General features: G+C 51.3%; 1 protein-coding gene across 3 annotated transcripts in view; it reads left to right on the top strand.

Moving 5' to 3' along the window:
- Nucleotides 1-26681, top strand: part of RETREG1 (reticulophagy regulator 1) — a 112394-nt gene that overhangs the window by 83218 nt on the left and 2495 nt on the right. For all 3 annotated transcript variants that reach the window (XM_055325166.1, XM_055325167.1, XM_055325168.1), the window contains 5 exons: nt 19654-19780; nt 22305-22389; nt 24324-24461; nt 25262-25326; nt 25562-25688. In XM_055325166.1, the coding sequence (XP_055181141.1) occupies nt 19654-19780; nt 22305-22389; nt 24324-24461; nt 25262-25326; nt 25562-25688 (542 nt within the window). The remainder of the gene's footprint in view (nt 1-19653; nt 19781-22304; nt 22390-24323; nt 24462-25261; nt 25327-25561; nt 25689-26681) is intronic.

Raw genomic sequence — 26681 nt, 5'->3', positions numbered from 1 at the left:
CCAGGCAGGAAGCGCTGGGCGCTGACAGGAGGGGAGAGTGGGGGTCGGTCCCCAGGGCGAGAGCCGGGTCGCGGAGTGCGGGATCCCCACGTGGGGCCTGGCCCGCCTCACCTTGCGTGTCCCTGGGGGCAGCGGGCAGCCCTCTGGTGTGCCGTGTGACGGGCATGGGGGAGGCCCCAGCGGCCGAGGCACGTCCCCCCGCAGGTGCCCGGCAGGGGACCCTGGGCTGCCGCGGCTGAGCTGGGGACGCGTCTTGGGACAGAAGCACTTCCACGGGCCGTCCCTGCGTCCACACGCTCACGGGCCGCTCTGACCCGTTCACCGAGGGCGGCGGCCAAGCCACCTGCTGCGCCGGGCGGCGGGTGAGGCCCCTGCTCTCTCGGCCAAACTGTCTGAACAGTGGAGACAGACGCTTCCCAGGTTACAAAATAAGTCAAGAATTTCATGTTTTTAAGGGGAAAAGTATTTTAGGTAACCAGGCTAAAAGTGTGTTTTAGCCAGAATGTGGGGGATACGTGGCACGTGTAGCGGGCAGGCCTCTCCGGGGAGGGGTCCTCAGGTGCGACTTGAAGGAGCCCCCACGTGGGGCTGCGGGGAGGGATGGGCAGGGGCAGCGGCGCACAGGGGGCACCGAGGGGGGAGCACGGTGACGCCAGGGGGAGCACAGACCGGGCCGGGCCGCCGTGAAGCCCCGAGGCGGGGGGCTGGCTGTCACTCAGAGCTGCGCACTCAGTAGAGCGGTGGGGGCGGGGGGCCTGGGGGCACAGGGCCACCCGTGTCCCTCGGAGACCTTACGAGCTAATTCAGTTCTGTGAGCGGGCCTGAGGACCTCAGACATGACGGGTCCCTACGAGGCACGGGGTCTGCAGCGTGGACACGCGGGCTTTGGAACATTCCAAGTTCCTACGTGGAGGGTTAGCTGGGCAGGTACGTAGAGGTCAGTGTGAATCCGACACGGGGAAAATCCCAGGGGACAGGCTGGCATGCTGCACGCACGGCGCGTGACCCCGGTCAGGCGGCGGGTAGCCGGGTCCCCCACCCGGTGCTATGGGCCCACCCCTGGTGTTCTGATGTCTTGTCGGGAGCCTCGCTTCCTCCAGAAGTGCAGCCGACCTCGCACAGAGAGTGTGGCCCGGCCGCGTGGCCCTGGGTGCGTGACAGGCTCCAGGGTCGCCTTGTCGGAACAGGTATGTCCTCTGTCCGCGGCGAGCAAGGGCCGTTTGGTGTCTCGCCAGCCACGGGGTAGGGAGGGGATGCTGGGAGGCTGCCCCCCTCTCCCCTGCACATGCAAGAGGACGATGTGCACGTTTAGCGACGAGGACCCGACGCATGGGCTGCTACTGCAGGACTCCCTGGCGCGTTGCTGTTGGACATCGAGCCACGCAGGTGAGACGTGAAGCATCGAGTGGCGGAGGCCCCGGAGCCCCTGAAACTGTGACTGTCGTAGCTGTTAGTGTCGTTCTCGCGTCTGTCCTCCTGCTCTGTTCCGGGGCGGCCCTCACGGCCTTGAACGGAGGCAGGTGATGGGCTCCGAGTGGTGAGACGCGCCGTTAGACGCAGTGACGCCCCCGGTGGGGTCACCGACAGGCAGGGCTGCCCACTGGGCCCCGGGAGGGGGCACGGACGACGACGGGCCTCGTGGGCCTCATCAGGGACGCCGCGCTGTGAGCCATGACCACCCAATCCTGCGGGCGGGGAACCCTGATTTTTAGCATTTTGTAAAGACTCGTATTTACCGTATTTGCCGTATTTGCCGTAGAGCCAGAGAGCTCGGGAGGGGCAGAGGCACGCGGGCGGCAAGAGTCTTTAGCAGGTCGTGAGCCGAGCAAGGAGCCCGCGGGGCTCGAGCCCACAACCCTGAGAGCAGAACGTGGCTGAAACCCCGAGCCGAGCCCCCCGGGCGCCCGGATCTTCGGGTCTGCGGATCCCGTCCCAGGCCCGCCTGCGAGGTGCCGGCAGGGGCCGGGAGCAGATGCTCGGCCTGGTCCTCGCAAGCCGGGGTGAGGGGTGCACGGTGTCCGGGGCCGAACGCTCCCGTGCCGCCCGCCCCCTGGCCCGTCCTGGGAAGGGCGTCTCCGGCACAGAGGCAGCGCGTGCAGAAGCCACGACCCCACTGGCCAGTGTTTGAGGCTGACGGGGCCACGGGGACGCCCGGCTTCCCAATGCGTGGCTCCACAGGGCATCTGCTGCTCAGGCTGCGGGGAGGCTGACGCCCTCCTGCACACAGCGGGCCACGCTCCGGGCACCCCAGCCGGGGTAAGGGTCGGTGTGCTCTCGGGCGCCAGACGCGGGCCCCGGGGAGGCCTGTCCCCGGGCTGGCGACAATGGCTAGTCGTGGTGTCCACTGCCCCTGCGCCCCGTTCTGCTGTCTGGCCTCCCCCCACCAGATGCAGGCCCCGTGACAGGTGTGACCTCACACACGCTCGTGGGACAGCCTGCCGCTTGGGGAAGTGAAACTAGGAGGGGGACGAGGAGTAGAAGGAAGAAAGGACCATCTGTGATCTTAGACCCTAAAAACAATCCTGTTACATCGTATCTTCTGGTACTTTTTATTTTTTTTAAGATTTTGTACATTGGGGCAGCCCGGGTGGCTCAGCGGTTTGGCGCTGTCTGCAGCCCAAGGCATGACCCCGGGTCCTGGGATCGAGTCCCGCGTCGGGCTCCCTGCGTGGAGCCTGCTTCTCCCTCTGCCTGTGTCTCTGCCTCTCTCTCTCTCTCTCTCTCTCTCTGTCTCTCTGTCTCTCATTAATAAATAAAACCTTAAAATAAAAAGATTTTGTACATTGATGAGAGAGCAAGTGTGAGAGCGCGGGCACGAGCAGGGGAGGCAGCAGCCACTCCCCACGGGGCAGGGGCCCCATCCCAGGACCCCGGTCCCGCCCTGAGCCGAAGTGGATTCTCCGCCGCTGAGCCCCCGGGCGCCCGTCCTCCAGCACCTTAGTCGGGTTCCTGCCCAGTCGCTGTATATGACACATACAATTTTCTAGACCATTCTTTTTTTTTTTTTTCCCTCGTGAGCATTTTCCCAACGGCAAAGGCACGCTTTGGGCGCGTTGCTTCATGGCGGCACGATATCCTCACCTTAGGGCTTTCCCACGACTGTTGGACTGTCTGATGGAACGTTGTTCTGTCGTGGAACTGTGAGCGACGTGGGCCGCAGTCGGTGTCTCACCTGGGGAAGGACTGGTCACGAGCTGCCGGGTCCCCGAGGTCGGGCCCGGAACCATTTCCAGCGACCAAGGCGTCTAGATTTCAAGTGGGGAAAATGCCAGCGGGCCTCACTTTTTCTCAGGAAGAATGTCAGAGAATTTAGGGGCTTTATTTCAAAACGTCTCAAAAGAGGAAAGAGGTGTTTGCTGGATATGCATGTTCTCGAAACGCTTATCGTTTCTCATTTGAGAAGATCTCGGTGGTGAGACTTTTGATCTGGCTCCTTCCGCCCCTCGCAGAACCACAGGGCGCTGGCGCCTCTTGCCGACGGGGCGGAGTCCTCCATCCACGGGCGCCGGTGTCTTGGTGGGCACGCCTGCCCGCAAGGATGGCGCTCCGGGCCGCTGCCGCCCCGGCGCTTCGGCGTCAACACGGTCTTGTCCGCTCTGCGCGGCACAGCACGGTCGTGGGATTGGGGTTTTCCAGTCGTGGCTGCACGTCCCAGCGTCAGCACCCAGTGGCTCCGTGGCCTTGGGCAGCTTTCTTCGCCTCTCGCTTTGTCAGCGACGTGAGGCCGGCAGCGCCGACGCCACGGGTTTGCCTCATAGGTCACGCTGTTTAGCTACCGCCAAACTCTAGGTCTTCAGGAAGAGGTTAACAGGGCACCCGGGGGCTCAGCGGTGGAGCGTCTGCCTTGGGCTCAGGGCGTGACCCCAGGGTCCCGGGATCGAGTCCTGCATCGGGCTCCCCGCAGGGAGCCTGCTTCTCCCTCTGCCTGTGTCTCTGCCTCTCTCTGTCTCTCATGCATAAATAAAATCTTTTTTTAAAAAAGTGGTCAACAATCACAGTACGCAGGTTACACCTTGCCTGGAGCGGCCCAGAACGGGTCACTAGTGAGTGAAGGCACTTCCGCCGGGGTGAGCGGATCCCTGTGACTACCTGGGCCGCGGGCATGGCCTGTGCGGTGGGCACCCGGCGGCCTCTGCGGCGGTGGCCTTGGCCAGGGTGCAGGACGGCCCGCCGCCTTCCTGGCCGGGCAGCTCTAGGTGGCCTGTGAGCTCTCCCGGTTTGGAACGGGGCCGTGAGGCTCGTGTGTCAGGCACGGCCCCCTCCCCGGGACTGCTTCAGCCCATGTGAGCGCGGGGATCCTGCCGCAGTCGCTCTGCGCCGAGTACAAGTAGCGACGTCTCTGGGGGCAGCGAGGTGTCTGCCCGTGGCTCCTTGCAGTGAGCGGCGTGTCCGCAGGAGGAGCTTCGGGTTCAGGACGTGCATGTGCCTCTTGTCCAAGTGGTTTGTTTTAATCTTATGAGCCCCGTGAATCGTGAAACGGTCATACACGCACCTCTGACTTAGCCAGTCGGAGGTGAGATTATAGCTCGTCTCCAACAAGTCCGTGGGACCCTCCGGAACGCACTCTCGTACGTTCTTAGCCCCGTTCCCTTTAGGGCCGCCCCCGCCCCCATGGCTGCATAGGCCGGGTGCTAAGGCGTCCAGCGGAGGGAGGCCGCGGGAGCCGGAGTCTGTCCCTGGCTCAGACTGGGCCCTGGGGTGCGGCTCCATGTCCTGGATGACGGTGCACCGCTTTGTTCAAGTGCATTCTTATTTTTCTATGTGCTTTTTGGAAAAAAAAATCTTTAAAATTCATTTATTTACCTAAAGGGACAACATGGGAGGGGGACAGGAAGAGAGAGAAGCTCCAGCAGACTCCGCACTGAGCGTGGAGCCGTGAGGGGCGCGATCCCACGGCCCTGAGGTCGTGGCCTGAGCTGAGATCTTTACTCATTCTGATAAACTTGGAAAGATGTAAAAGCTTTCAAGGCTGCTGATGGCTCCTGGACTTCTCCCCTTCGTTGGTGACCTAAGCTGGAGGCAGCGTTACCGCAGGAGCGGTCCGAGGGCGGGACGCCTCTGCCGAAACCCGGATGCTCTTCTGGAGCACGTGTGTTTCGAGGGGAGGAGGAAACCTTCCTCCCTGTGATACTTTCAGCCGAATCCGGCCCACATCCTACCCCAGCTTCACCAGTCACACGATGAGAAATTGTGTGTTTGGCTTTCACTTCTTGTCAGCAGTAGGGCGGGCTTTCACCTAAGCCCCGGCCGGGGGGCTTGGGGGCTCGGTGCGTTGGCGCCGGCCAGCCCTGGGTTTTGATCCTGGAGCTGCCGCTCAGCAGTGTGGGCCTTGTAATCTGGAAAATGAGGACGTTTTACCCACCTTCTCGGCCCGAAGTGAGGATAGTGAGGATTGGAGGGAGTGTAAGGACGCCCCAGGCTCTCTTGCAGCTACGCCCGGCCGTGGAACTGGGTTCCAGCCCCGTGTAGGCACGACGGCTGGGAGAGGGGGGCCCTCTGACGCGCTCTCCCTTTCCTGTGGCTTCTACGTGGCCGGCGTGCGGGGGCTGCAGTAGACGTCTCGGACCACGCAGTACGGCGTGGTCTGGGAGCACCTGAGCAAACAGATACCAAGAGCTTAGGTGTCTCCATCACGGAGATCCTGTGCACGCCCTGGGCCACTACGCTGTGCTGTGCATGCGGCAGAAATGAAGCGGCTCTTGTTTAAACCACCGTCACTTTGACGTTTGATAGGACAGGTGAGCCTACATCCTGAAACAGCCTGCGAAAACTGCTGAATGCATTGGAGAAAGGAAGACGAGTTGCTAATACGGCCTTTTTTTTTTTTTTTTTTTAAGTGGGCAAACAGCTAAGAATGTTGGTGGGGGATGATTTAGAATTGGAGCCATCCTGCACGTGAGTTGTTTGATTCGTCCAAGTCTTGCTCTTCTTTAAGTAAATGCAACTACAAATCCTGGTTAATTCACGGTGGTGTGTAAGGAAGTGTAAGGAAGCTCCTGACGTCTTAGGCAAGAACGTCAGTCTTTGTCCCAAGCCCTCAGTCACTTGGCAATTGTGTGACTCCCCCGGCACGTACAGGTAGGCTCATAATTACTGGGTTACTGGAAAGCCCCCAAGAGCTGGAGAGCCCCCCGACCAGCCAGTGGGTCTGGTTATAGCCCAAGTCTAAGAATAGTCACGCCAACTTCTCGTTAATATGGTCTGGAACTAATAGATCATCTGTATCATCCCAGGGAAGGGGAGGAAGACGTCATCTAATCCCGAAAGAGCAGCTTAAAAGCGACCACTGTTTGCAATAAATAAGAATGGGGTGCGATAGCCCTTTAGGACCCCACGATGCCCATCTAGGAAAGGAAGATTGAGGCAGTCCCAGGGAGTCAGGCGCTGACGTTGACAGCACCCCGCGATTTGGGCAACTAGGCCTTCACAGCCTACCCCCACCTCTGGGATCGCCAGCAACGCGTTTCGATGAAATCGTAGGTTCCTGCTTGGACCAGACACAGGACTTCTAGTCGTGGGTTTTACTGACTCTGCAAAAGCAAAGGAGGGCCGCAGCGTGCCAGCCACGCTCACAGCCCAGCTGACGGACCTCCGGAGGGCAGGCGGCAGGGCGTCCGAGCACCCGGGAAGCAGCCGTCCCTCGTGCAGGAAGGGCAGAGCTCCTCCTGTGGCTTTAAGTTCCTCCGTTGCAAGGCCGTAAGCCCGTCACATACCCTGCCCAGCTCAGAAATGGAAGCCAACGTCATCAGCTTTCTCCGCTTCTTGGAGGCCTCTTTGCTGGGACGCCCTCTGAGGACTGGCCCCCTGACTAGTGCCTGACGTGTCCCCGAGAGCCACTGTGTCTTTCCCGTTGGTATCACCAGGGCTGTTTTAAGCGATATTGCCACCTCTGGAGAGTCCTCTCTCAGGTCCACACATGAGAGAGTAAAAGCTGTTTAGTGGCAGTAGAGGAGTTAGGTTCCGTGAAGTCAGCTTTGCAGGTGAACGTGTGCACGGACGGGCGCTTTCTGCAATTCACAGTCCTTGAGCGGAGGGTGTTGATCATCCCAGCAGCGGTACTGCACTCAGGGTCCACGGACCCTCTGGTTTCCCCGGCCGTGTCGAGGCTGGGCACGGCCCAGAAGACATCCCGAGCAGCCCGAGTTCATTCTGTGAAGGGCTTGGGCCTCCCGGGAACCCCTGTGCCCGCTGTGCCATTGGTCTGTGTCACGTGAAAACCCTCCATTCTTGAGCCACGATTCATTAAAAGAATGTTGACCTCAGGGGCGCCCGGGCGGGGGCTCAGTCGGTTGGCCTGGCCGTCTGCCTTCAGCTCAGGTCACGAGCCCCACATCGGGCTCCCCGCTCAGCGCGGAGTCTGTGCCTCCCTCCGCCCCTCCCCCTACTGGTGCCCTCTCTGTCTCCCTCTCAAATAAATAAAACCTTAAAAAAAAAAGAATGTTAACTTCATTTGCTCTTGTGATTCTTTTTTTTTTAATTTCATTTATTTATTTATGAGACACACAGAGACAGAGAGAGAGAGGCAGAGACCCAGGCAGAGGGAGAAGCAGGCTCCACGTAGGGAGCCCGACGTGGGACTCGATCCCAGGACCCCAGGGTCACACCCTGGGCTGAAGGCGGCGCTAAACCGCTGAGCCCCCCGGGCTGCCCTGCTCTTGTGATTCTGAAGAGCTGGCTCCAACCAGAATTCAGAGTTGGTTCCCTCCTGGCCTTGCGGGGTTTCTATTCAAAGTGAACTTCATTTCCACGGGAACCCACCGTATACCCAGCGTCTGAGGTGTCCGGGGCTATGATACGTGGAGGGGTCACCCGACCAGGCTGGACCTCAATAGTTTGTTCCGGATGATACAGATCAGAAGGTACAAGGCCTTTCTTGACTATAACAGGAACAATGGCATGCATCTTTCTTTAAAAACAATCCGTTTTTGTAGAACCCAACCTCCTGAGGATCCATTTTTTCCCATTTCTTAAAACTGCATTGTGGTCACACGAGCTAGAAAATAAAGAGAAGAACGTGCACCACAGATTCGGTTCTGCTGAAAATAGAGAAAGCACAGACTGTCTTTCCAGGCCGTGATTAAAGGCGACCTCTGTGTCTGCGTCTCTCTCATTGCGGGTTTGTTCAAAATAGTTTTTGTGTCGTTCGTGGTAACAGGTGATTTTCCTCGGCCGTCTGGCTCCACGGGTTCCGTCTGGGCTGTGGCCGCTCCCTGAGGGCTCATTACCTTCTTGGCTCTCACCTGAGGTTGTGAGCTCCCAAGCAGGTCGGGAGGCAATGTCCGGCCCCACTTAATTGATCGCCTTAGCTGGGTGGAGACAACCCTGGAATGTGCAGGCCCAGGTGCGTGCTGTTTCACAGTCGTCTGTCCCCGTGGTTCTGGAAAGTTCTCCCGGAGGAACGGTAAGTGATCGAGCTTGCTCGAAGAGCTCTCTGTCCCGCCAAAGGATCCTAGCAAGTCTGCCTCACAAACCTACGTTATCAAGTACGAGCAGAATATGGAATAATGATACAAAAGGACATGGAATCATAATCAGCGGTGCAAATCCAGTCAGCAGTGACCCAGAGTGAGACGTGTGAGGGGTGCGGAGGATGTGCGCAGGCTGCGAGCGCACACGTCACTTTGCCGTGACGTCGGATGCAGTGAAGAGGATGTCCTGGAAGTGGCGGGAATGTGGGAATGTGGACCGAGCGGGTGATCTCCAGTGTGCGTGCATGGCCATTAGTTACCCACACCTGATGCCCCGGTTCTCTTGCCTGAAGCTCCAGCTCTGGGCAGAGAGGAGCACCTGTCACAGGTGCATGTGGAGGAGGTTGGAGCACATGGGGGCATCTCCCCGGCACCATGAGGTTCCCCCCAGGTTGTTCACATCTCATTTATTTGCACCGAATTGCATGCCATGAGAGGAATGCTAATTTTTAAAAAGAAGGGTTCCTGAGCAGATCGATAGTGTGAATGAAAATGAAGTCTCGGAGGAGCTCTTTAAATGATTATTGGTGGGGGAGACTCCTTAAATCTTTCTAAAAGATTCGGAAAAAATACACAAGGCTGTTGTGCAACGACTGTCTACTAGAAATTCAGAGGCAGCTCCTTCGCAGTTTGTTTGCCGGATTCCTGTGGCTGTTACTGCACATGAAGACGCGGGGATGTGCGTGCCTGTGCGAACCCTCTCGAACTGGACAGGTTTTTTTTTAAAGATTTTATTTATTTATTCATGAGAGACACAGAGGGAGAGAGGCAGAGACACAGGCAGAGGGAGAAGCAGGCTCCGTGCAGGGAGCCCGACGTGGGACTTGATCCCGGGTCCCCAGGATCAGGCCCTGAGCTGAAGGCAGGTGTCCCACCACTGAGCCACCCGGGCTGCCCTCAGACAGGTTTTATGCTCGTGTTTTCCTAGAGAAGCTATGGGTAGGAGAGGTGGCCTCTTTGGGGCTTGTCCTCACTGCCTGCTGTCAGCCCCTGCCCCCCCACCCCTAGGCGATGCACGGCTCGTGCGCCAGAGCCACCTCCACCTTCTCTTGCACATCCCTTTGCTTCACAGATGTTCTTTCCAGATCCTGCAGCACGTCAGGAAGGTGACCTCCACCGCCCTCTTTCTTTTTTTAAGGATTTAGAGAGAGTACAAGTGGGGAAAGAGGCGGGTGGGGGGAGCAGCAGACCCCCCCCCCCATGAGCAGGGAGCCCGTGCAGGGCTTGATCCCAGGACCCCGCGATCAGGACCTGAGCTGACCTGGAGTCCCACGCCTAGCGACTGCGCGCCGGGCGGCCCAGCCTCGCCCTGGTTGGGCCCTGCACGCCTGCTGCCCGGGCCCTGCGCCATGCGGATGGACCGTGCGGCCCGCGCTGCTCACCCGTAGCTTCTCATCAGAACCTGCTTTGGGGGGAGCGGATGGCAGGTGCAGCGAGCGTTCAGACGTCGTGGCGAGCTTCTTGCTTTTCCCACGGCTGCGGAGGATGATCCACTTGCTAAGGGCTTGTTCCCCACCAGAGGTCCTGATGTCACCGGGGGCCAGCTCGTCCGTGAGCGTGGCGGTGGCGCGGCCTGTTCACAGCCTGAAACGGGCGTGTGGCCTGCAGCCAGCGGCCCGCGCTTGAGGGAGTGTCCCAGTGACGCCCCTGGGGGTTGCCGCGCAGCGGGGTGTGCGCTGAGCTGCGGGGCCGGCACAGACCCTCCCGGCAGGTGGGTTTTCCTGGGCCTTGTGGTGGGAGCGGCCTGCAGGAACCTGGTCATTCGGGGGTTCGGCCTGTGTGTGCGGATTCAGGCCCTGCGCCCGGGGAACAGAATCGGGGGCCGCGCTGCTGGTGACCATGGTCGCCTGCAGGAAGGAAGCTCTGGGTTGTCACAGGGACGTCAGTGTCCTGTGCCTGGGCCAGAGCTGAAGGGCACGGGGGGCCGTGTAGTCTAGACTGCGGCCTCTGTGCTTCTGGGTGGGGTCTGTGGGTGTCGTCGCCGCCACAGGAGGGCCGACCTCCAAATCCGCAAACTTGCCTGCTAGTCACAATTTCCGTTTCCCCCGAGGAAGGCTTCAGGACTTCCAGCTGGCCTCCGTCCCATAGGGAGGAAAAGACCAGGCCCTTCTTCCGTCGGGGGTCAGGACGGCAGCGATCTTTGTGGTCAGGGCTGGAAGGCGACTCACCTCCCACCTGTCGCTAGTGGGGGCTTGTTCCACGCTGCTCGTGGGACTCGAGTGCTTTGTGCCCGGGCCGCGGAGTCGACTGCTGAAAAGTTGGCACGAGGGACGCCTGGGTGGCTCAGCGGTTGGGCATCTGCCTTCGGCTCAGGGCATGATCCTGTGGTCCCAGGGTTCGAGTCCCGCATACGGCCTCTCTGCATTGAGCCAACTACTCCCTCGGCTTCTGTCTCTGCCTCTGTGTATCTCATGAATAAATAAAATCTTAAAAAAAAAAAAAGAAAAGAAAAGTTAGCACGGGACTGAGAACGCTGAGAACTACGTATCCCACGGGCGCGTGTCTGCAGACACCAGGATGGCGCAGGAAGAGATCCCCATGGAGAAGTCAAACATTGGGTCCTAAGTTTTGCCAGAAGGAATTTTACTCAAAATACTGATTTTCAGTTTAGAATGCTTCTTGCAATTAATGGGACCTATTTATCATAATTGCCTAATTATGAAGGCAGTTCAACTCTCCATTGGCAAGGAAGAAAGTTGGAACTATTCCATATATATGAAACTTGGTCTCCAAATTTTTAGGGCTTTTTTTTTTTTTAAGATTTTATGTATTTATTCATGAGAGAGAGGCAGAGACACAGGCAGAGGGAGAAGCAGGCTCCATGCAGGGAGCCCGATGTGGGACCGGATCCCGGGACCCCGGGGGTCATGCCGTGAGCCAAAGGTGTAGACGCTCAACCACTGAGCCCCCCCAGATGTCCCTGTTTAGGGCTTTTTATCTGTTATTTTGCAGATGTTTATATGTCTGAGGGAATACATACTGATTATCACTGATTTGTGACGTCCAGAAACACTTGGATAAGTCAACAAGAATCCTGCAGGTGCCCCTAAATAACCACTAAGCCCCTCGGATGTTTCAGCCTTGAAGGCTCTTCCCGCTGCTCGGACTCCGAGCCCCTGCTCCCGGGTCGCGCTCCTGAGCGCCCAGCACCGAGCCTCCCACCAACGTCTCTAGGAGTCTAGTGGGTCGGTGGCCCCGCAGGCCCAAACTCAGTAGTTGGCGGTGGCAGCCCCAAGAGACTGAGAAGGTGCCGAGGCTGCCAGCGGCGGCTCCCGCCACCCTGCCTTCCCTTGGGTGACCCGGAGGTGGCCCGGTCCCTGCCTGGCGGGTGCGGCGCTGATGGGGCAGGTGCACAGGCGCGGGGCTGCGAGCCGGGCCTGGTTGGCACCACGTGGAGCAGCTGGGGCGCAGAGGGTACCAGGTGGCCTGCCCCACTCGCGATCCCCTCCCCTGGAACCCGAGCTGCCCTGTGGGAGGTTTACACCCACGGGGGTGGGGGGGCACCTGCGGCTTCCACAGCCTCCCTGCTGCTGCTGCACTGTGCGCCCCTGCCCCGGGAGCCCCCGGAGCCCCTGCCCCGGAGGCCCCTGTGCCCTTGCCCGGGAGCCCCCCCTGTGCGCCCCTGCCCCAAGAGCCCCCTGTGTACCCTTGCCCTGGGGGCCCCCCTGCGCCCCTGCCCTGGGAGCTCCCTCACCCTCACCCACCCCTGCCCCGGGAGCCCCTCTCCCCCCCACGCGCCCCTGCCCGGGAGCCCGGTGCCTGAAGCACAGTCTCTACTCGGTGCCGGTTTATGGACATGAACGGGAGGCCGCGGTACAGGGAGGCTACCTGCGCTCTGCCAAGACTCACTTACCCCGCATCATGTTTCCTGGTGCTCAAAGACTGGGCGAAGGGGACGACGCCGGCTGCTAGCACGAGCTCTTACTGAGTCACCATCTATTTTTAAAGAGCACGGGAGAGTCACATTTCCAGTCTCCCAGAAGCCCCTGTGGGGGCTACTGTGTGCTGCCTTCCGAAGCTCGCTGCCTTCACCCTTCAGCTCTGTGGCCGCTGAACTGGACAGAGACAAATCGGACTTTCAATGTAAAATTCAGACATTATTTTTTGTTGATATGTTTTTCAAAGAAAGAAGGTACACAATAGTTTTTTTAGGATGTTATTTACTTATTTCTGAGAGACACAGAGAGAGGGGCAGGCTCCCTGCTGGTGACACCGGGCGTCGTTCTCAACCTCGGGGTCCCTCGGATGGCTTGGTCCTAGCCTCAGTCCTGGCCCCGGGTGGAGGCCGGTGCGCTGTGGCCTCGACGGGGACGGGTCCCCAGCTCCAGGCCGGCTTCTCTCTGCAGGCTCGGCTCCCGCACGCTCCCCTGCGTCTCCAGCTGCCTTAGCTTCGGTTGGGACCTTGAGTTCTGTGCCCCAGCCCAGGCGGGCCCTGGGGTGCACCGGGCTGCCCTCCCTGGGCTGCGGCCTGCACACCACAGGTGACGAGCCCACCGACTCTCCATCTGCCCGGATAAACATCCCTCCTGGCCCAGGATCTTGAAAATCGTTGTTCTGTGTATTTTGTCTGCGTTCGTGTGTTCGTTCTCTTGGTCTTCGTCTCTCTGTCCCCCCCCCCCCCCCGTCCTCCGTTCCTTCCCATCTTGTTGTTTCCGATGGAGGGCGGATGGAACCCCTGATGTGTCATCTTCCCTGACGCCGGTTCACCTCTTGTCTCTGTTTTTGAGTCAGGAGCTCTAGCGACTTCTCCCAGGTGGCTTCTTGCAGTGACCCTCTGGGTAAGAAACACCTGCCTCCCAGTCACTTGGGACCGTCGCTCAAAGTGCCGGGTGCTGGGCCTTCCCGCCGGCCTCCCCTGTCGGAGTCTGTGGGGTGAGCCCAGGAGGCTGCAGTTCGAGCGCCGGGCGGGGGGTTCACACACACTCGATTCGGGAACGGCCCAACGGGGCTGGTTTGGCCAGGTCACCAATGTGTGCGCTTAATGGTATTCTAACGGGTAAGGACGCAGGAAGGAGGGAGGTTGGTCTCCAAGCCCACGTGGAAGTCTCAGCTCCCTTCTGTGACAAAGTGAGGCTGCTTGTCTGAGGAACCATCTTCGTCATTTTTATTGCCCTCCGACTGTCACCGGCAGGTGAAACCTCACCTTCTCCAGCTCCTGACAAGGAAATAACTGCTGCCCCTGACCATGCAGAACGTCCCTTGCTAAAAGTCTGTCCCTCAGCTTTTGTTAAGAAGAAGATGGTAACTGAATGGAATCTGCAAGGCCTTAGTTCTGGGGGCTTTTTCTCGAAAGCACCGCACACCTGCAGATCCCCAGGTGGAGCCCTTCGGAGAGCCAGGAGGGGCCAGAAGTCCTGAGCTTGAACTGCATCCACCAGGAGTGTGAGAAGGCGGTGATATCGGTCGTGAGGAGCGACTCTTTTTTTTTTTTAATTTTTTTTTATTTTTATTTATTTATGATGGTCACAGAGAGAGAAAGAGAGAGAGGCAGAGACAAAGGCAGAGGGAGAAGCAGGCTCCATGCACCGGGAGCCCGACGTGGGATTCGATCCCGGGTCTCCAGGATCGCGCCCTGGGCCAAAGGCAGGCGCCAAACCGCTGCGCCACCCAGGGATCCCGAGGGAGCGACTCTTAACTGGCCCTCACCCTGTGGCTGGAGTGCACCGCAGGCTCCCTCCTTCGTGGGGGCGAGTGACAGACAAAGCTGGAGGAAAGCCGGGTGCGGGGTAGGGTGGGGACGGAGGACCACAGAACCTCCCTGGAAAACGCATGTTCTCTCTGAGGCTGAGGAGGAAGGAGATAAACCCTGGAACGTTACACTGAAGCCGTCGGGGATTTTCGCCGTCGGACGAGCTTCCATCATAGGAGACTTACACTCAGACGCCCTGTAAGCCTCCTCTTATGTTAGTTGGGCCTTAGGTTGCGTGTTGATCCGCACCAGCCATGCTGGGAGGACGCCACCCACCGTGTGAGAGGCCGGTGTCCCCAGCATCGTGCGATATTCACAGGGACCCCGTCTCTGGCTATGCGTTCTCCAGACCGGCCCTCCAGGGAAGCCGAGCGGCCCTCGTGGAGCAGCCCCGTGGCTGTGTGCACGTCACTGTGCTAAGACGTCAACCAGCCACGGAGGCAGACCTTAGTTTCCGCCGAGTATGCAGATGCTGTGCGCGCGGTCTTTTTTCCTGGGAAGGGTGGGTCCTCACGATGCCACGTTGGTGTCGGTCAGTCACACGTCACTCCTCCTGGCTCTGGAAAGGCGAAGGAACATGGAGCGTTCTTTCTTATCATAAATTATCTGAAGTCTCATCAAAGGAGGTCATTGGATTTATCCATTCTTTGAAGAGGGCGCGTGTGTTAAACAACAGGATGACTGGAAACCAGGAGTCTTGGCCTCAGGTCAATGAACAAACTTGGGTTTCTTCATCTACAAAATAAGACTGAAAAGTTGGTATCAAATGTCGTATTTTATTCCAAAGTCCACGACTAAATCAGATACTATTCGGTTATATATATGCTGTGTAACTCTGTAATGTAGACTGTATACAGTGGAAGACTGGAGAGCTGTATGTTCTAGGGGGACTCAGAATTAACTCGCTGGACAGGTTAAAATGATCATGAAGCTCCCAGAGAGTGACTCTTCTGTTTCGTGTTTTGATTTTTGTTTTTCCAAGATTTATTTATTTATTTTAGAGAGAGGCGAGCACATGCAAGAGCATGGGGGGGAGGAGGGAGAGAGAGAATCTCGGACAGACTCACTCCGAGCGAGGCGCTCAACACGGGGCTCGAACTCCCGACCCTGAGTTCACCACCTGAGCTGAAACCAGGAATTTGATGCTTAACCGACTACACCACCCAGATGCCCCGGATCCACGTTTCACTTAAAGAGGTGTAGAGTGGGCTCTCTGCTTTGCTTTCGACTCAGACTTTTTTGTTGTTTTTTGCTTATACATATTTCCACTAAATTTATTCAGCACAATGTATGCATTTTTTTTCTCAAGACATTTACTATTCTTTTCAAACATTTGCTATTCTTTCCAAATCTCATTTGGTTAGATAGTTTCATGTTCTACACAGTGGGTTCCTCGTTTCTGTTTGTGGTTGCGACAATAATTCAAATATCAATTAGAATTATTTAAGGTTATGGTGTTGGTATAAGTAACCATAGAAATTATTGTCCTAAGATGCTGTCACATAGAGCTTTTTCCGAAGGGGAGGAATTTAGTATAAAGAAGAGGGTCCTTGTATGACATGGGAAATAGTCACAAGGTGAATATCCTCTTGTTTCTTCTTCCCACCGAGTGGTGGTGTCTGTAGACAGAGAGGGGCTGTGCTACAGGTATTCAGTTTGTGCTGGTTTGAAATAACAACAGTAAACACACTGGGTATACTATGAGACACGAAGGGGGAACTTGATGACTTTTTATTAAATAAATGAATAAGGATGGATAGGTACTGAGGTTTCTTCATGGCCACTTAATCCCACTGTGAAAATAGGTGAGGTCCTTCAATGTAAAACAAACATTTTGGTTAATTCATTGTGATATGTATTAAGCACCTTAAATCGTATGAAGACTTCACCATGACGTTATAATTTAGGCAATTTTAGATGGTTTAGTATTAGACTAGGCCCCTTGCTGATTTTAGGGCATTTACTTACTAGAATAGTGAAGTATGTATACAAATATGTCTAAGTTCTGAGATAGGAATCCTAAAGGTAGTATTAGGACGAGGTTTCAGCATCTCTATGTAGTATAGCTTATTCAAAAACTGTGTTTCATGGTTTAGCTCTCAGAAATACTGTTTGCTTCACAAATAAACTGAGGTAAAAAACTTAACATTTGTATATAGAACGTGAAGTGAGATAGACTCATTGAGAATGTTATTTATTAAATGAAAAGCATGATCATACATGTATCATAACAAATTTTTATTTATTTATTTTTTTTAACTAAAAATTTATTCATTCATGAGACACAGAGAGAGAGAGAGGCAGAGACACAGGCAGAGGGAGAAGCAGGTTCCATGAGGAGAGCCCGATGTGAGACTCGATCCCAGGACCCCGGGGCCATGCCACGGGCAGATGTTGAACTGCTGAGCCACCCAGGCGTCCCAGGAATTTTTATTTTTTATTTAATTGATTTTTTTAAAAGATTTTATTAATTCGAGAGAGGCTGAGAGAATGTGTGGGGAGGGGCAGAAGGAGAAGCAGACTCCCTGCTGAGCAGGGGGCCCCAAGTGGGGCTGAATCCCAGGACCCTGGAATCATGATTGAGCCGAAAGCAGACGCTCAACCGCCCGAGCTACTGAGGCAGCCCTCAGATGTTTAAATAAAGGCCATATGGGCGTATCTGTGTGTAGCTTTAAGAACAGTAGTAAGTCGGTTTGCACGTGTCCGTCATCTAAGTCAAGAGCTAGAACGTGACCAGGATTCAGGAGGCTCCCGTAGGCCTCACTGGTCACATTCCCTACATACCCCAACCCCACCCCTCTCCTGGAGCTTGGTGGTGGTGGTTGGTTTGTTGATGTTGCTTTTTTTGAAATCATTTCCTTGCCTAAACAGTTTGTCGGCTTAGCATGACTTTGAGCTTTCTGTAAATGAGGTCATGGTGTCCGTACTCTGTGATCTTTGTCTTTCAGTATTTTGATTCTGAGGGTCACATACAGTCACGGAGTCCATTCATTTCCCCTGCCATTGCATCTTTCATGGCCTGGACACAACTCACTTTATCTGTTCATCATCCTCTTGAAAATACTCCTAAATTTGTTTCAAAATACGAAATGTTCATTCATTCCATTTGAATCGTTGAGAGAATGATAAAGCATTCCATAGTAAGTTTTTCATTGATTTGTTAGAATTGCATTTGCCAGACTGTTCAACCAAATCCTTAAATATACTATTAAATATGCAGAGAGAGCAGACATTAAAGTCCGTATTTATGTCCACTCTATGGCCCCAGTAAATGAACAGTGGCCTAGCCTAGTCAATTTGCAATAAGTCCTCAGGAAGGAGGCCACAGGGCTCCCGGGTGGCTCCGTTAGTGAAGTGTCTGCCTTCGGCTCAGGTCATGCTCTCAGGGTCCTGGGATCGAGCCGCATGTGGGGCGCCCTGCTCAGCAGGGAACCCGCTTCTCCTTCTCCCTCTGCCCCTCTCCCCACTTATGCGCACGCTCTTTCTCTCAAATAAATACATTTTTTTAAAGGCTACACTTTAATGATCTTATTATTTCCTTTGCCCCCCTGCGGTGTTCAGCCTCCTGTACAAAATCTTTTCCCATTAAGCAGACATACTGGCGAGATTTTGTTACAGAGAGTGGCTTCTATCCATGCACTTAGTGTTTCCTCTGGTAGGTCTGCAGTCGTTCATAAGGTAGGCAAAGCTAGTGCTAAATTTGGTCACCAATGGAAACCGGCTTGCTCAGAGATTCAAGAGAGGGGTAGAGTTCATGGGTACATAAACCACTCCGACAGCTAAGCGTCCCCAAAAGTTCATTTCTTAGGATAGTCAGGAAATCATTCACAAGTGTCTACCTCATGGGATCGCATCTACCTGGAGAACTGGTAGGCCAGTGACTCGGCGAGAGCAGCATTTGACTCTGATAGAATAAAGAGGAAGGAACATGAAATTGTTGTTTTTTCCCTTTTTTTTTTAATGCTATTGGATTCACTTAAATGCAACTTAAAATTGTATTTAAAAAGGACATTTAATTATCTAATCTACAAATTGCCTTAGTGTTCAAAGTATATTAGAAAGAAATAGGGGCACCTGGGTGGCAGAGTCAGTTAAGCATCTGACTTGGTTCCGCCCGTGTTGTGATCTTAGAGTCATGGGATTGAGCCCCATGACGGGCGCTCTGCTCAGTGTGGAGTCGGCCTGCGTTCTCTCTCTCCCCACCCCCACGCTCTCTCAAATAAATCAATTGAAATTTGTAGATTAGTTCAGTAAATTTCCTTTTTAAATACAATTTTAAGTTTTAGTTAAATCTTAAAAAAATAAATCAGAACCACGTGTACACAGTCTCTGGGGAGTTGAGCATCTAGGGGTCAAGGTAGCTGTGATTTGTCTTAGGACTATTGGATTTGAATCCAGAGATCATCTCACTCTGATTCCCTTGCAGTTGCAGCTCACTAATGTGAGCTGACAGTTCACTAATAATCTTTGTCTTGTGCTGGCAACGTTCATTTATTGCCTTATCCTTAGCTCTATGGCAGTGCCTTCCACATACCACTTATCTATGAAATGAATGGATTTGAGGGCCCTTGACAGAGCTTGTTTCAACTGGTATATTCTGGTGATGAGTTAGTATTTATTGCAAGAGTGGGCTGAACTTGCTGTGATGGTGATTTTAGGGAATGCCCTGTGTCTGCATGTCTTCTTCCTGGAGAGACTGTTACTGGTTTTAGCTTACTGAGGTTCCTGTGGGAAAATGAGGGCAGGGGCCCAGAGCACATGCCTGACCCATGCATCACATTCAGCGCATTCTATGATGACGGTTGGGAGAAGATCCATTAGAAAAATACGAGGAACTTTGAGACCCTGTTGAGTTTAACAAATAGTTTTCTACTGAGCTGATGGACCGGAATGTATATTGAGAAGGCATTGCTGTTGATGATGATGACGATTAGAAGATCAGTGCCGAGATTCCTCTAAAAGCACTGTGGCTTCCGATCCTTGAGGTTTCCAACGTTCCTAACAAGTGCCCCCAGGCCCCTATGATTAGGTCCCATCCTACCTTCCAGGCTTTATGCAGCCTTCCTCTTCTGGCCGACTCTGTCCCTGTGGAGCCACATGTGGGGCTCGATTCAGTAGCGCCGGTAGCTCCTTCTGGCCCCAGCCCTCTGCCCATGTTGTACATTGTTCTATGTGGAACTCTTCCAAGCCCTGTGATAGACTGCTGCTAATCCAGGGTTCATCATAAAAGGGGCTTCTTCAGAGATCTCTCAAAGCCCCCACCCTATACTTCACCCTCGTTGTAATGGGGGAGTTGTTTAAGAAATTGTTTAGCTTGAATCTCTTCTCTCGGCATATGAGCTTCATTGGGCAGATACCTGGCTTGTTCAATTCTCAGGGCTTTTCCAGAGAGCGTGGCCAGTAGCAGGTGCTCAATAAATATTTGCTGAAACAACGAATGTTGAATGAATCATCAAAAGGCAGCTAAAATTTCTTGTTTTCTTTTTGTCTCTTTAGCTGGGAAGTTGTCAATTCCAAACCAGATGAAAGACCCAGGTTCAGCCACTGTATTGCAGAATCATGGATGAATTTCAGCATATTTCTTCAAGAAATGTCTCTTTTTAAACAGCAGAGCCCGGGCAAGGCAAGTTTTCCAGCATGGGAGGATTACCGTGTGTGCTTTAGAACGTGCAATAAATTGGAAACCAATGAGTTAACCTAGTTTATCAGCTTATAAGGGTTCTCCAATCCTAGATATAATATACTAGGAACACTTGCCATAAAAGCTGATATTAGCAAAATTCAGAAATATGAGTGTGTTAGCATTAGAAAATCCTCAAGCTTCTGTTTTAAAATTGTCTTCTGTTTTATACACGTTTATCTAACTCATTAACAAAAATGGTGATTGGTCTTATCAGCCAGACCTAAGAGAAAAAATTACTAAGAATTTCAGTTTAAAAGCAGACATGTAAATGTAGAGAACAAACTGGTGGTTGCCAGAGAGAAGAGGGGCAGAGCAATGGGCAAAACTGGCAACAGGGGTTAAGAAGTACAAGCTTCCAGTCATGGAAGTCACCGTTATGCCGTACACCTGAAAGTCATGTGATAGGTCAACTGTACTTCAGTATAAAAAAATAAATAAGTCATTGGGACGTAAGGTCCAACTTAGGGCATGTCATCCATAGTATCGTAGTAAGTACAGAGATGACAATGGGAACTAGATTTGTCATCATCCATAATGTGTGTAAATGTCAGGTTGCTGTGGGGTACACCTGAAACTCCTATAACAATGTATGTCAGTTATAATCCAATAGAAAAAGAATTTCAGTTTATATCATTTAGGCCGGTTCTGCAGTCGAAGGGAGAGGAGACAGAGTCCTTCTGAGGGTGCCTTTGGAGATAATGGAGTCTTTCAGTCTAGAAAGTAGAGATTCCTATATGATTTATTTAAGAAAGAAAACCTTTGGCAAAGATGCTCACAGTCTTTATATATATGGAACGAGTGTTTTCCCGGTTAAAATGAAAACCCCTGAGGAGAAGGATCAAATGTGGTTTGGGAGGGATTGCACGGTGCACACCCTTGGAGGACTTGGTGTGCAGAGGCGGCTACAGCTGTGATCGTGAGAACATGGGTTTAAGGGCAGAGCCAGCAACGGACGCTTCCCCTTCCAGTATTGGGTTCAAGATTCTTGAACCTCCGCCTGCAGTTGGAAGGAAGAGCCTAGGAATATCAGCATTTAAAATCCCTCTGGTTGTACCATGTACATGTGTCTCTTAACTTCAGTGGTATTGAAAAATAAAACTATGCTTGGGCACATTTTGAGCATTATTAAAGGGGCAACGTTGCATATGTATGGATTTTTAAAAAAAATTACTGAAGTTGATTCTTAGACTAGATATCCATATGGTGGAGAGGGAGAGTTGCATTTTTGATGCCTATTTTACTGAAATGATCAAAACACATTTTTAGGAGATTCTGAACTTAAAACTTCTGCATTGGATTGCATTAATGTACTCCAGGCCGACTGGCTTAAGGTGATGATGTCACAAATTTAGTGGATAGGATGGAAATCTCTTTGTGAAACTGAATTCTGGACGTTGTAATGCTTTCCTAGACTTATTCTTTCAATGCTTATGGTCTTTCCTCTTCCATTTTGCTATTAGAATTGCATATGTGTCAAGGGCCTCTGCTTTTTCAGAAACAGCTCTTAACTTTGTTCCGTAAGTTCATCTGTTCTCCTTTTGATCAGTTAACTTATTAATCCTGTGCCAAAGAATGGAAAACCAAAGTTAATCTGATGGTGTTAATCAGTTACTGATCAGAGTTATATATTCTTTTTTCATATGTCTTTTTGAAATTCCCTTAAGGAATAAAGAATTCTCTTTACTTGCCGATTTAATACCATCGAATAAAGATAAATCAAAAGAAGAAGGATCGTTTAAGACTGGGGTGTGGAAAACAAGTGAAGGCTTTATGGGAGATTTTTTTGTCATGATGTTTAAATTTGTTGAAACAACCAAGATTTTTTTTTTTTTTTTTTTTTTTTTTGGTCACAACTGGCAGTAGGAAAATATGCACATTTCACTTTGGGAATTTCATTTCATTTCCAGTTGCTTTCTAAGTGACCTAGAAGTGGGGTCAATTTGAGGGATGGATGTGGTTAGGAAGGAAGATCGTAATGGCCAGTGGATTCATCCTAGCAGCTTATCAGCTATGCAGATTGCTGTTATATTCATACAAATGCCTCAAATTTTTGCTTTGCTGTGTTTATGAATTTTGATGGGTTTATAGAAGTACTTTGAACTTGCAGGTTATTTACCAGGCTGCATTATTTTCAACAACTGACCCTGAGTAAAAGAAGTTTCTGGGGACATATGACGCTTCAGTTCTCTTGCATCTGGCAGTCATACAGCCACAGGCATGATTAATGGGAGATGTTCTCTGTGCCAGAAATTAGCTTCTGGAACCTTAAAATGATTTTTCATTAAGCGTTAAAGTGGGCCGAGGCCAGCTGAACACAGCAGCCATTAGGACCAAGTACAAAAGAACACTGTTTGAAAAACATTTGCCGTAATGTGATAGATCACATATAGACAAAACTTGTGTATCCTGTGCTCAAAAATGTCTTGGAGTTGTAACTGTCACATGTTGTTCCTATTATTTCTAGTTTTGTCTCCTGGTCTGCAGTGTGTGCACATTTTTTACAATCTTGGGAAGTTACATTCCTGGAGTTATACTCAGCTATCTGCTGTGTAAGTATAGTAGAACATTTGGCTAATTTATGTGATGCATATGGTATCGCTTAATGGTCCACAGGACCTTCCGTAGTTTGGAAGAGGAGGGATGAGTTCTTGGTTACAAAACACATTGGTTATCCTTTAATTTCCTGCTGTACAAAGTTTCTCCTTTTCCTAGAGACATGTTTATATTTTCAAGTTGGAAGAACAGCTGCCAAAGGGCAGGGTGGGTTGGTTATAAGTGTTTTGATTTGATTTTAAATTACGGCAGGAGAACTATAAGAAAGCTATACTTCCCACCCCCACAAACACTCTAATACTTTTGCCCTCGTGTGTGTTCTGTGGCTCAAAAAATAATTAAAACTAGAATGTGATACCACTACACTCCCACCAGGATGGCTAAAATTAAGAAATACGGACCATATCAAGTATTAGCAAGGATACAGGGCAGCTGGAAATTCCCACATACCGTTGGTAGGTAGGTCGGTAGAATGGTGTAAACACTTTGGATAACAGTTGGGCAGTTTCTTAAAAACGATCTATGACCCGCCTATCCCATGGCTAGTATTCACTTACCCAAGAGAAATGAAAGTATCCATCTACACAAACACTTGCATGCAAATGTTCACAGCACCTTTATCTGCAGTAGCCAAACCCAGAACACAATCCATATGTGCGCCCATAAATGCACCAGGAAACAAACTCTAGTATATCCATCCATACAGTGACTGCTCAGCACTAAAGAATTGGCGTATGCAACAATCCGGATCAATCTCAAAATAATTAGATCGAGTGGGAAAAGCCAAGTAAAGAAGAGTATAGAGCGTATGATTCCATCTATACATAATTCAGACTCCTCTTGAACCAATGGCAAAGCACACCCATGGTTGCCTAGGGATGAGGTGGGTCGGGGCAGGGGAAGGCAAGAGAGAGATGAATGGGAAGATGGGGAGCCTCTCGGGGGTGAGGGCTGTGTTCACTACCTTCATTGTGGTAATGGTTTCTTAGCTCTTTGCGCATGTCAAAACTTACGAAATTGTAATACTTTAAATGTGTGCAGTTTATTGTATGTCAAATACAGCTCCAAAGTGCCATTCAAAAAAGTACAGCGGGCCAGCTTCTCCTGAAAAAGCTGGTCTGCTGCTGCCACCCTGAGGATGGGATGAGACTCAACTAAGTCTCCCATTTCCCTGTGTTTCTGAACACCAGCTTTTAAAATGTACCTATTCTTCCTTGGTTTCCAGTGATATTTGAGTTTGCAGCTCCTATTTAAAAAGCAAACGGGCACCGTTCCTACCGACAGCAAAGGAGTAAACAGTAGGGAATACAGCGCTTTCGCTCTGTCGGTCTTCACTCGACTATTCCCGATGCCTGGCTCCCGTGGCGGGTGATCAAAGCGCAAATCCATTCTCCCGGGTGGAACCCACGTGGAGTATCAGCCCTTGATCTGCCTTGTTGGGGAAGTAAAGGAGGAGAGAGCCGGGGAGAGGCCGGCACAGGCCAGGCATTATTCACAGGGTTTGCATTCGCCTCATTCACTCCTCACGAAACCCCGGAGATCATAGGATCATCCCAATATTCCTGGTGAGAGGCTAAGAGAGAATAACTTTCCTCTAGTGAAGTGGCTTATTCGACAAACAAGTAGAGTGCGGATTTTAACCCAGGACTGTTGTCAAGCAAGCGTGAAATCTTTGTGTGAGTGTTGACGGGAAAGAATGAAAGGGAGAAAGCCGATTTGGTGGCAGGTCTTTAAAAACAATGACTGGAAGCAGTGCTCTAGCTACGGGAGGAAGAATAGAAATTAGGGACTTATTTCACAGAGGCACCTCTCTAAGAAAGAACTTGTATTTGTCAGTAAGGGAACGGAAATATTTTTTGTGAAATACTCAGAGGCAGCCTTTTGAAAGGAAGGTCCTCTTACCCACACTCCTCCCTTCTTATTTTTGCAGTGCTGTGTGCATTTTTGTGTCCACTGTTTAAGTGTAATGATATCGGACAAAAAATATACAGCAAAATCAAGTCAGTTCTGCTGAAGCTAGACTTTGGAATTGGAGAATATATTAATCAGAAGAAACGGAAGAGATCTGGTAGGTAAAGTTTGAATTTTAAGTGCCACGCGTGGAAGGAGACGTCAGCTGGCTCTTTATTATGAAATCACCTTGAATATGTCTCAAGGTGCTTTTAGGCTTTTATTACATATATAGACACTAATCCCCTGAAAGTAATGTAGCCTTTGCCTATTTAGGATTTTATGCTTTTCTCAAACATATAAGAAATTGACTTTTTAATCCAAATTGTCGGGGGAAGGAGAAAAGGATTCAATAGCTTTATACTTGCTATCTATGATTTTCTTTGTCTCACTTGTTTTATTTTGGGGTGGACTATTGCAAAAAAAAAAAAACAACACGAGGCTAAGAGTGTGGGAGCCACATAAGAGGGGATTAAGAGAACGGGGAGGAAAAGAAAACAGAGGACAAGCCAAAGTGATCATTTTTCAGTATTTAACTTGGCCTATGACCTTATAGATTCTCACACTATAGCAAGATCAGAATGGCCTGGAGGGATTATTAAGGCATAGAATTCTGGGCCCCAGAGTTTCTGATTCAGTTGATGTAGGGTAGGGGGTAGGACCTGAGAATTTGCGTTTCTAAAAAGTTCCGATCAGCGGTGCTGATGCTGCTGGTTCCGGGCCCATGCTACTAGAATCAGTGATATGGACCATTTCCCTTGGAAATCAAACGTTTGCAGATACGTGTGGCATTTAGTTAAATGGAAGCACTGGACAGTGTGAGGAATGTGGGGTCAGGACATCACAGTATAATGGATAAAACACACTGTGTCTAAGCTGGCCAGGAAACTGAAAGCCTCTACATTTTTTTCTCAACAGAAGCAGATAAAGAAAAAAGTCACAAAGATGACAGCGAATTAGACCTTTCAGCTCTTTGTCCTAAGGTATTTTTTGTTTCGTTTTCAATTCGTTCCTGTGTGGTTTGACTATAAACTTACTTACATGTCCTAAAGCTGAGTGATTTTTCCTAATGGACTCCTCCTGCTTCTTGAAGGTGATTGAATAGTTTCAAAAAAAAAAAAAAAAACAGTTTTGGGGCATTTGTATGGAGCCTGCAAAGGACAAAGGATTTCTGTTAGAAGTTTCAAATGTGCCTCTGCTCTCTCTGTCTCACCACAGATCAGCCTCACGGTTGCTGCCAAAGAGCTGTCTGTGTCGGACACAGACGTATCCGAGGTCTCCTGGACTGACAATGGGACCTTCAACCTTTCAGAAGGATACACTCCACAGACAGACACTTCTGACGGTACGCTCACCTTCCCACTTACTCTTATTTGTGTTCTTAGGAGTACACGTCAGCTGCTGAATGGAGCAACAAAATCTGGTGTATCCATGCCGCGGAATACCACTTGGCTCTAAAAACAAAGTACTGATACATGCCATGACCCGGATGAACCTTGAAAACACTGTGCTAAGTGAAGGAAGCCAAACACAAGCCCACATACCGTATAAGTCCATTTATATGAACACGTGGAATAGGCAGATCCACGTGGGACGGAGGGTAGGTTAGTGGCTGCTAGGGGCTTGGGGGAAGACGAATGGTGAGTGGTAATTAGCCTGGGTTTTTTGTAGTGATGAGAATGTTCTGGAATTAGGTAGTGGCGATGGTTGCCCCAAAGCTTTGTGAATATAGTAAATATATTAAAAACCACTGAATTATAAAGGGCAAATTTTATGGTAGATGAATCATATCTGAAAGGCTATTACTTTTTTTAAAAGTATGAGAAAAAGATGTAAGGCAGTCCATATCCAAATCTGCCTTTACTTGGAAAACAAATAAGTAGCTGACAGTGAAAACAATTTCTGAAGTGTCTGGTGGCAAATGTCTGTTGTTCATGGCAACGATGGACGAGGTGGGGGAAAGAGAGACACTCATCCCATATATCCAGGGCTAGTCCTCGTTAAAGAGGATTGAAGTGTGGAGGACAGGTTCCCCCTAATCCAAAGCTAACTCCACTCATGTTTTTCTTCAAAGTTGGCTTTTAAAAAAGCTTTATTTTTTTAATAATTGGGATAAACATAATTTTAAATAGCAACCTTGTGTAGTAACAACTTTTGCTAGTCTCATTGGATTATTTCATGTCATTTTAGCCATATACTGAAAATATGAGCTTATAATGGAAGATTATGAATTGTTTTATGTGTGTTTTTACAAGCAAGAACATACGTTCTTCTAGAGGAAGGAGGGAGGCTGTACAATGTTTGAAATAAAACAGGCTTGGAGATTGGGACACCCAGG

The sequence above is a fragment of the Nyctereutes procyonoides genome, unplaced genomic scaffold (assembly GCF_905146905.1).
Source record: "Nyctereutes procyonoides isolate TBG_1078 unplaced genomic scaffold, NYPRO_anot_genome, whole genome shotgun sequence".
NCBI lineage: Eukaryota > Metazoa > Chordata > Mammalia > Carnivora > Canidae > Nyctereutes > Nyctereutes procyonoides.
The sequence above is the reverse complement of the archived record's forward strand: the minus strand, read 5'-3'. Positions and strand labels throughout refer to the sequence as shown.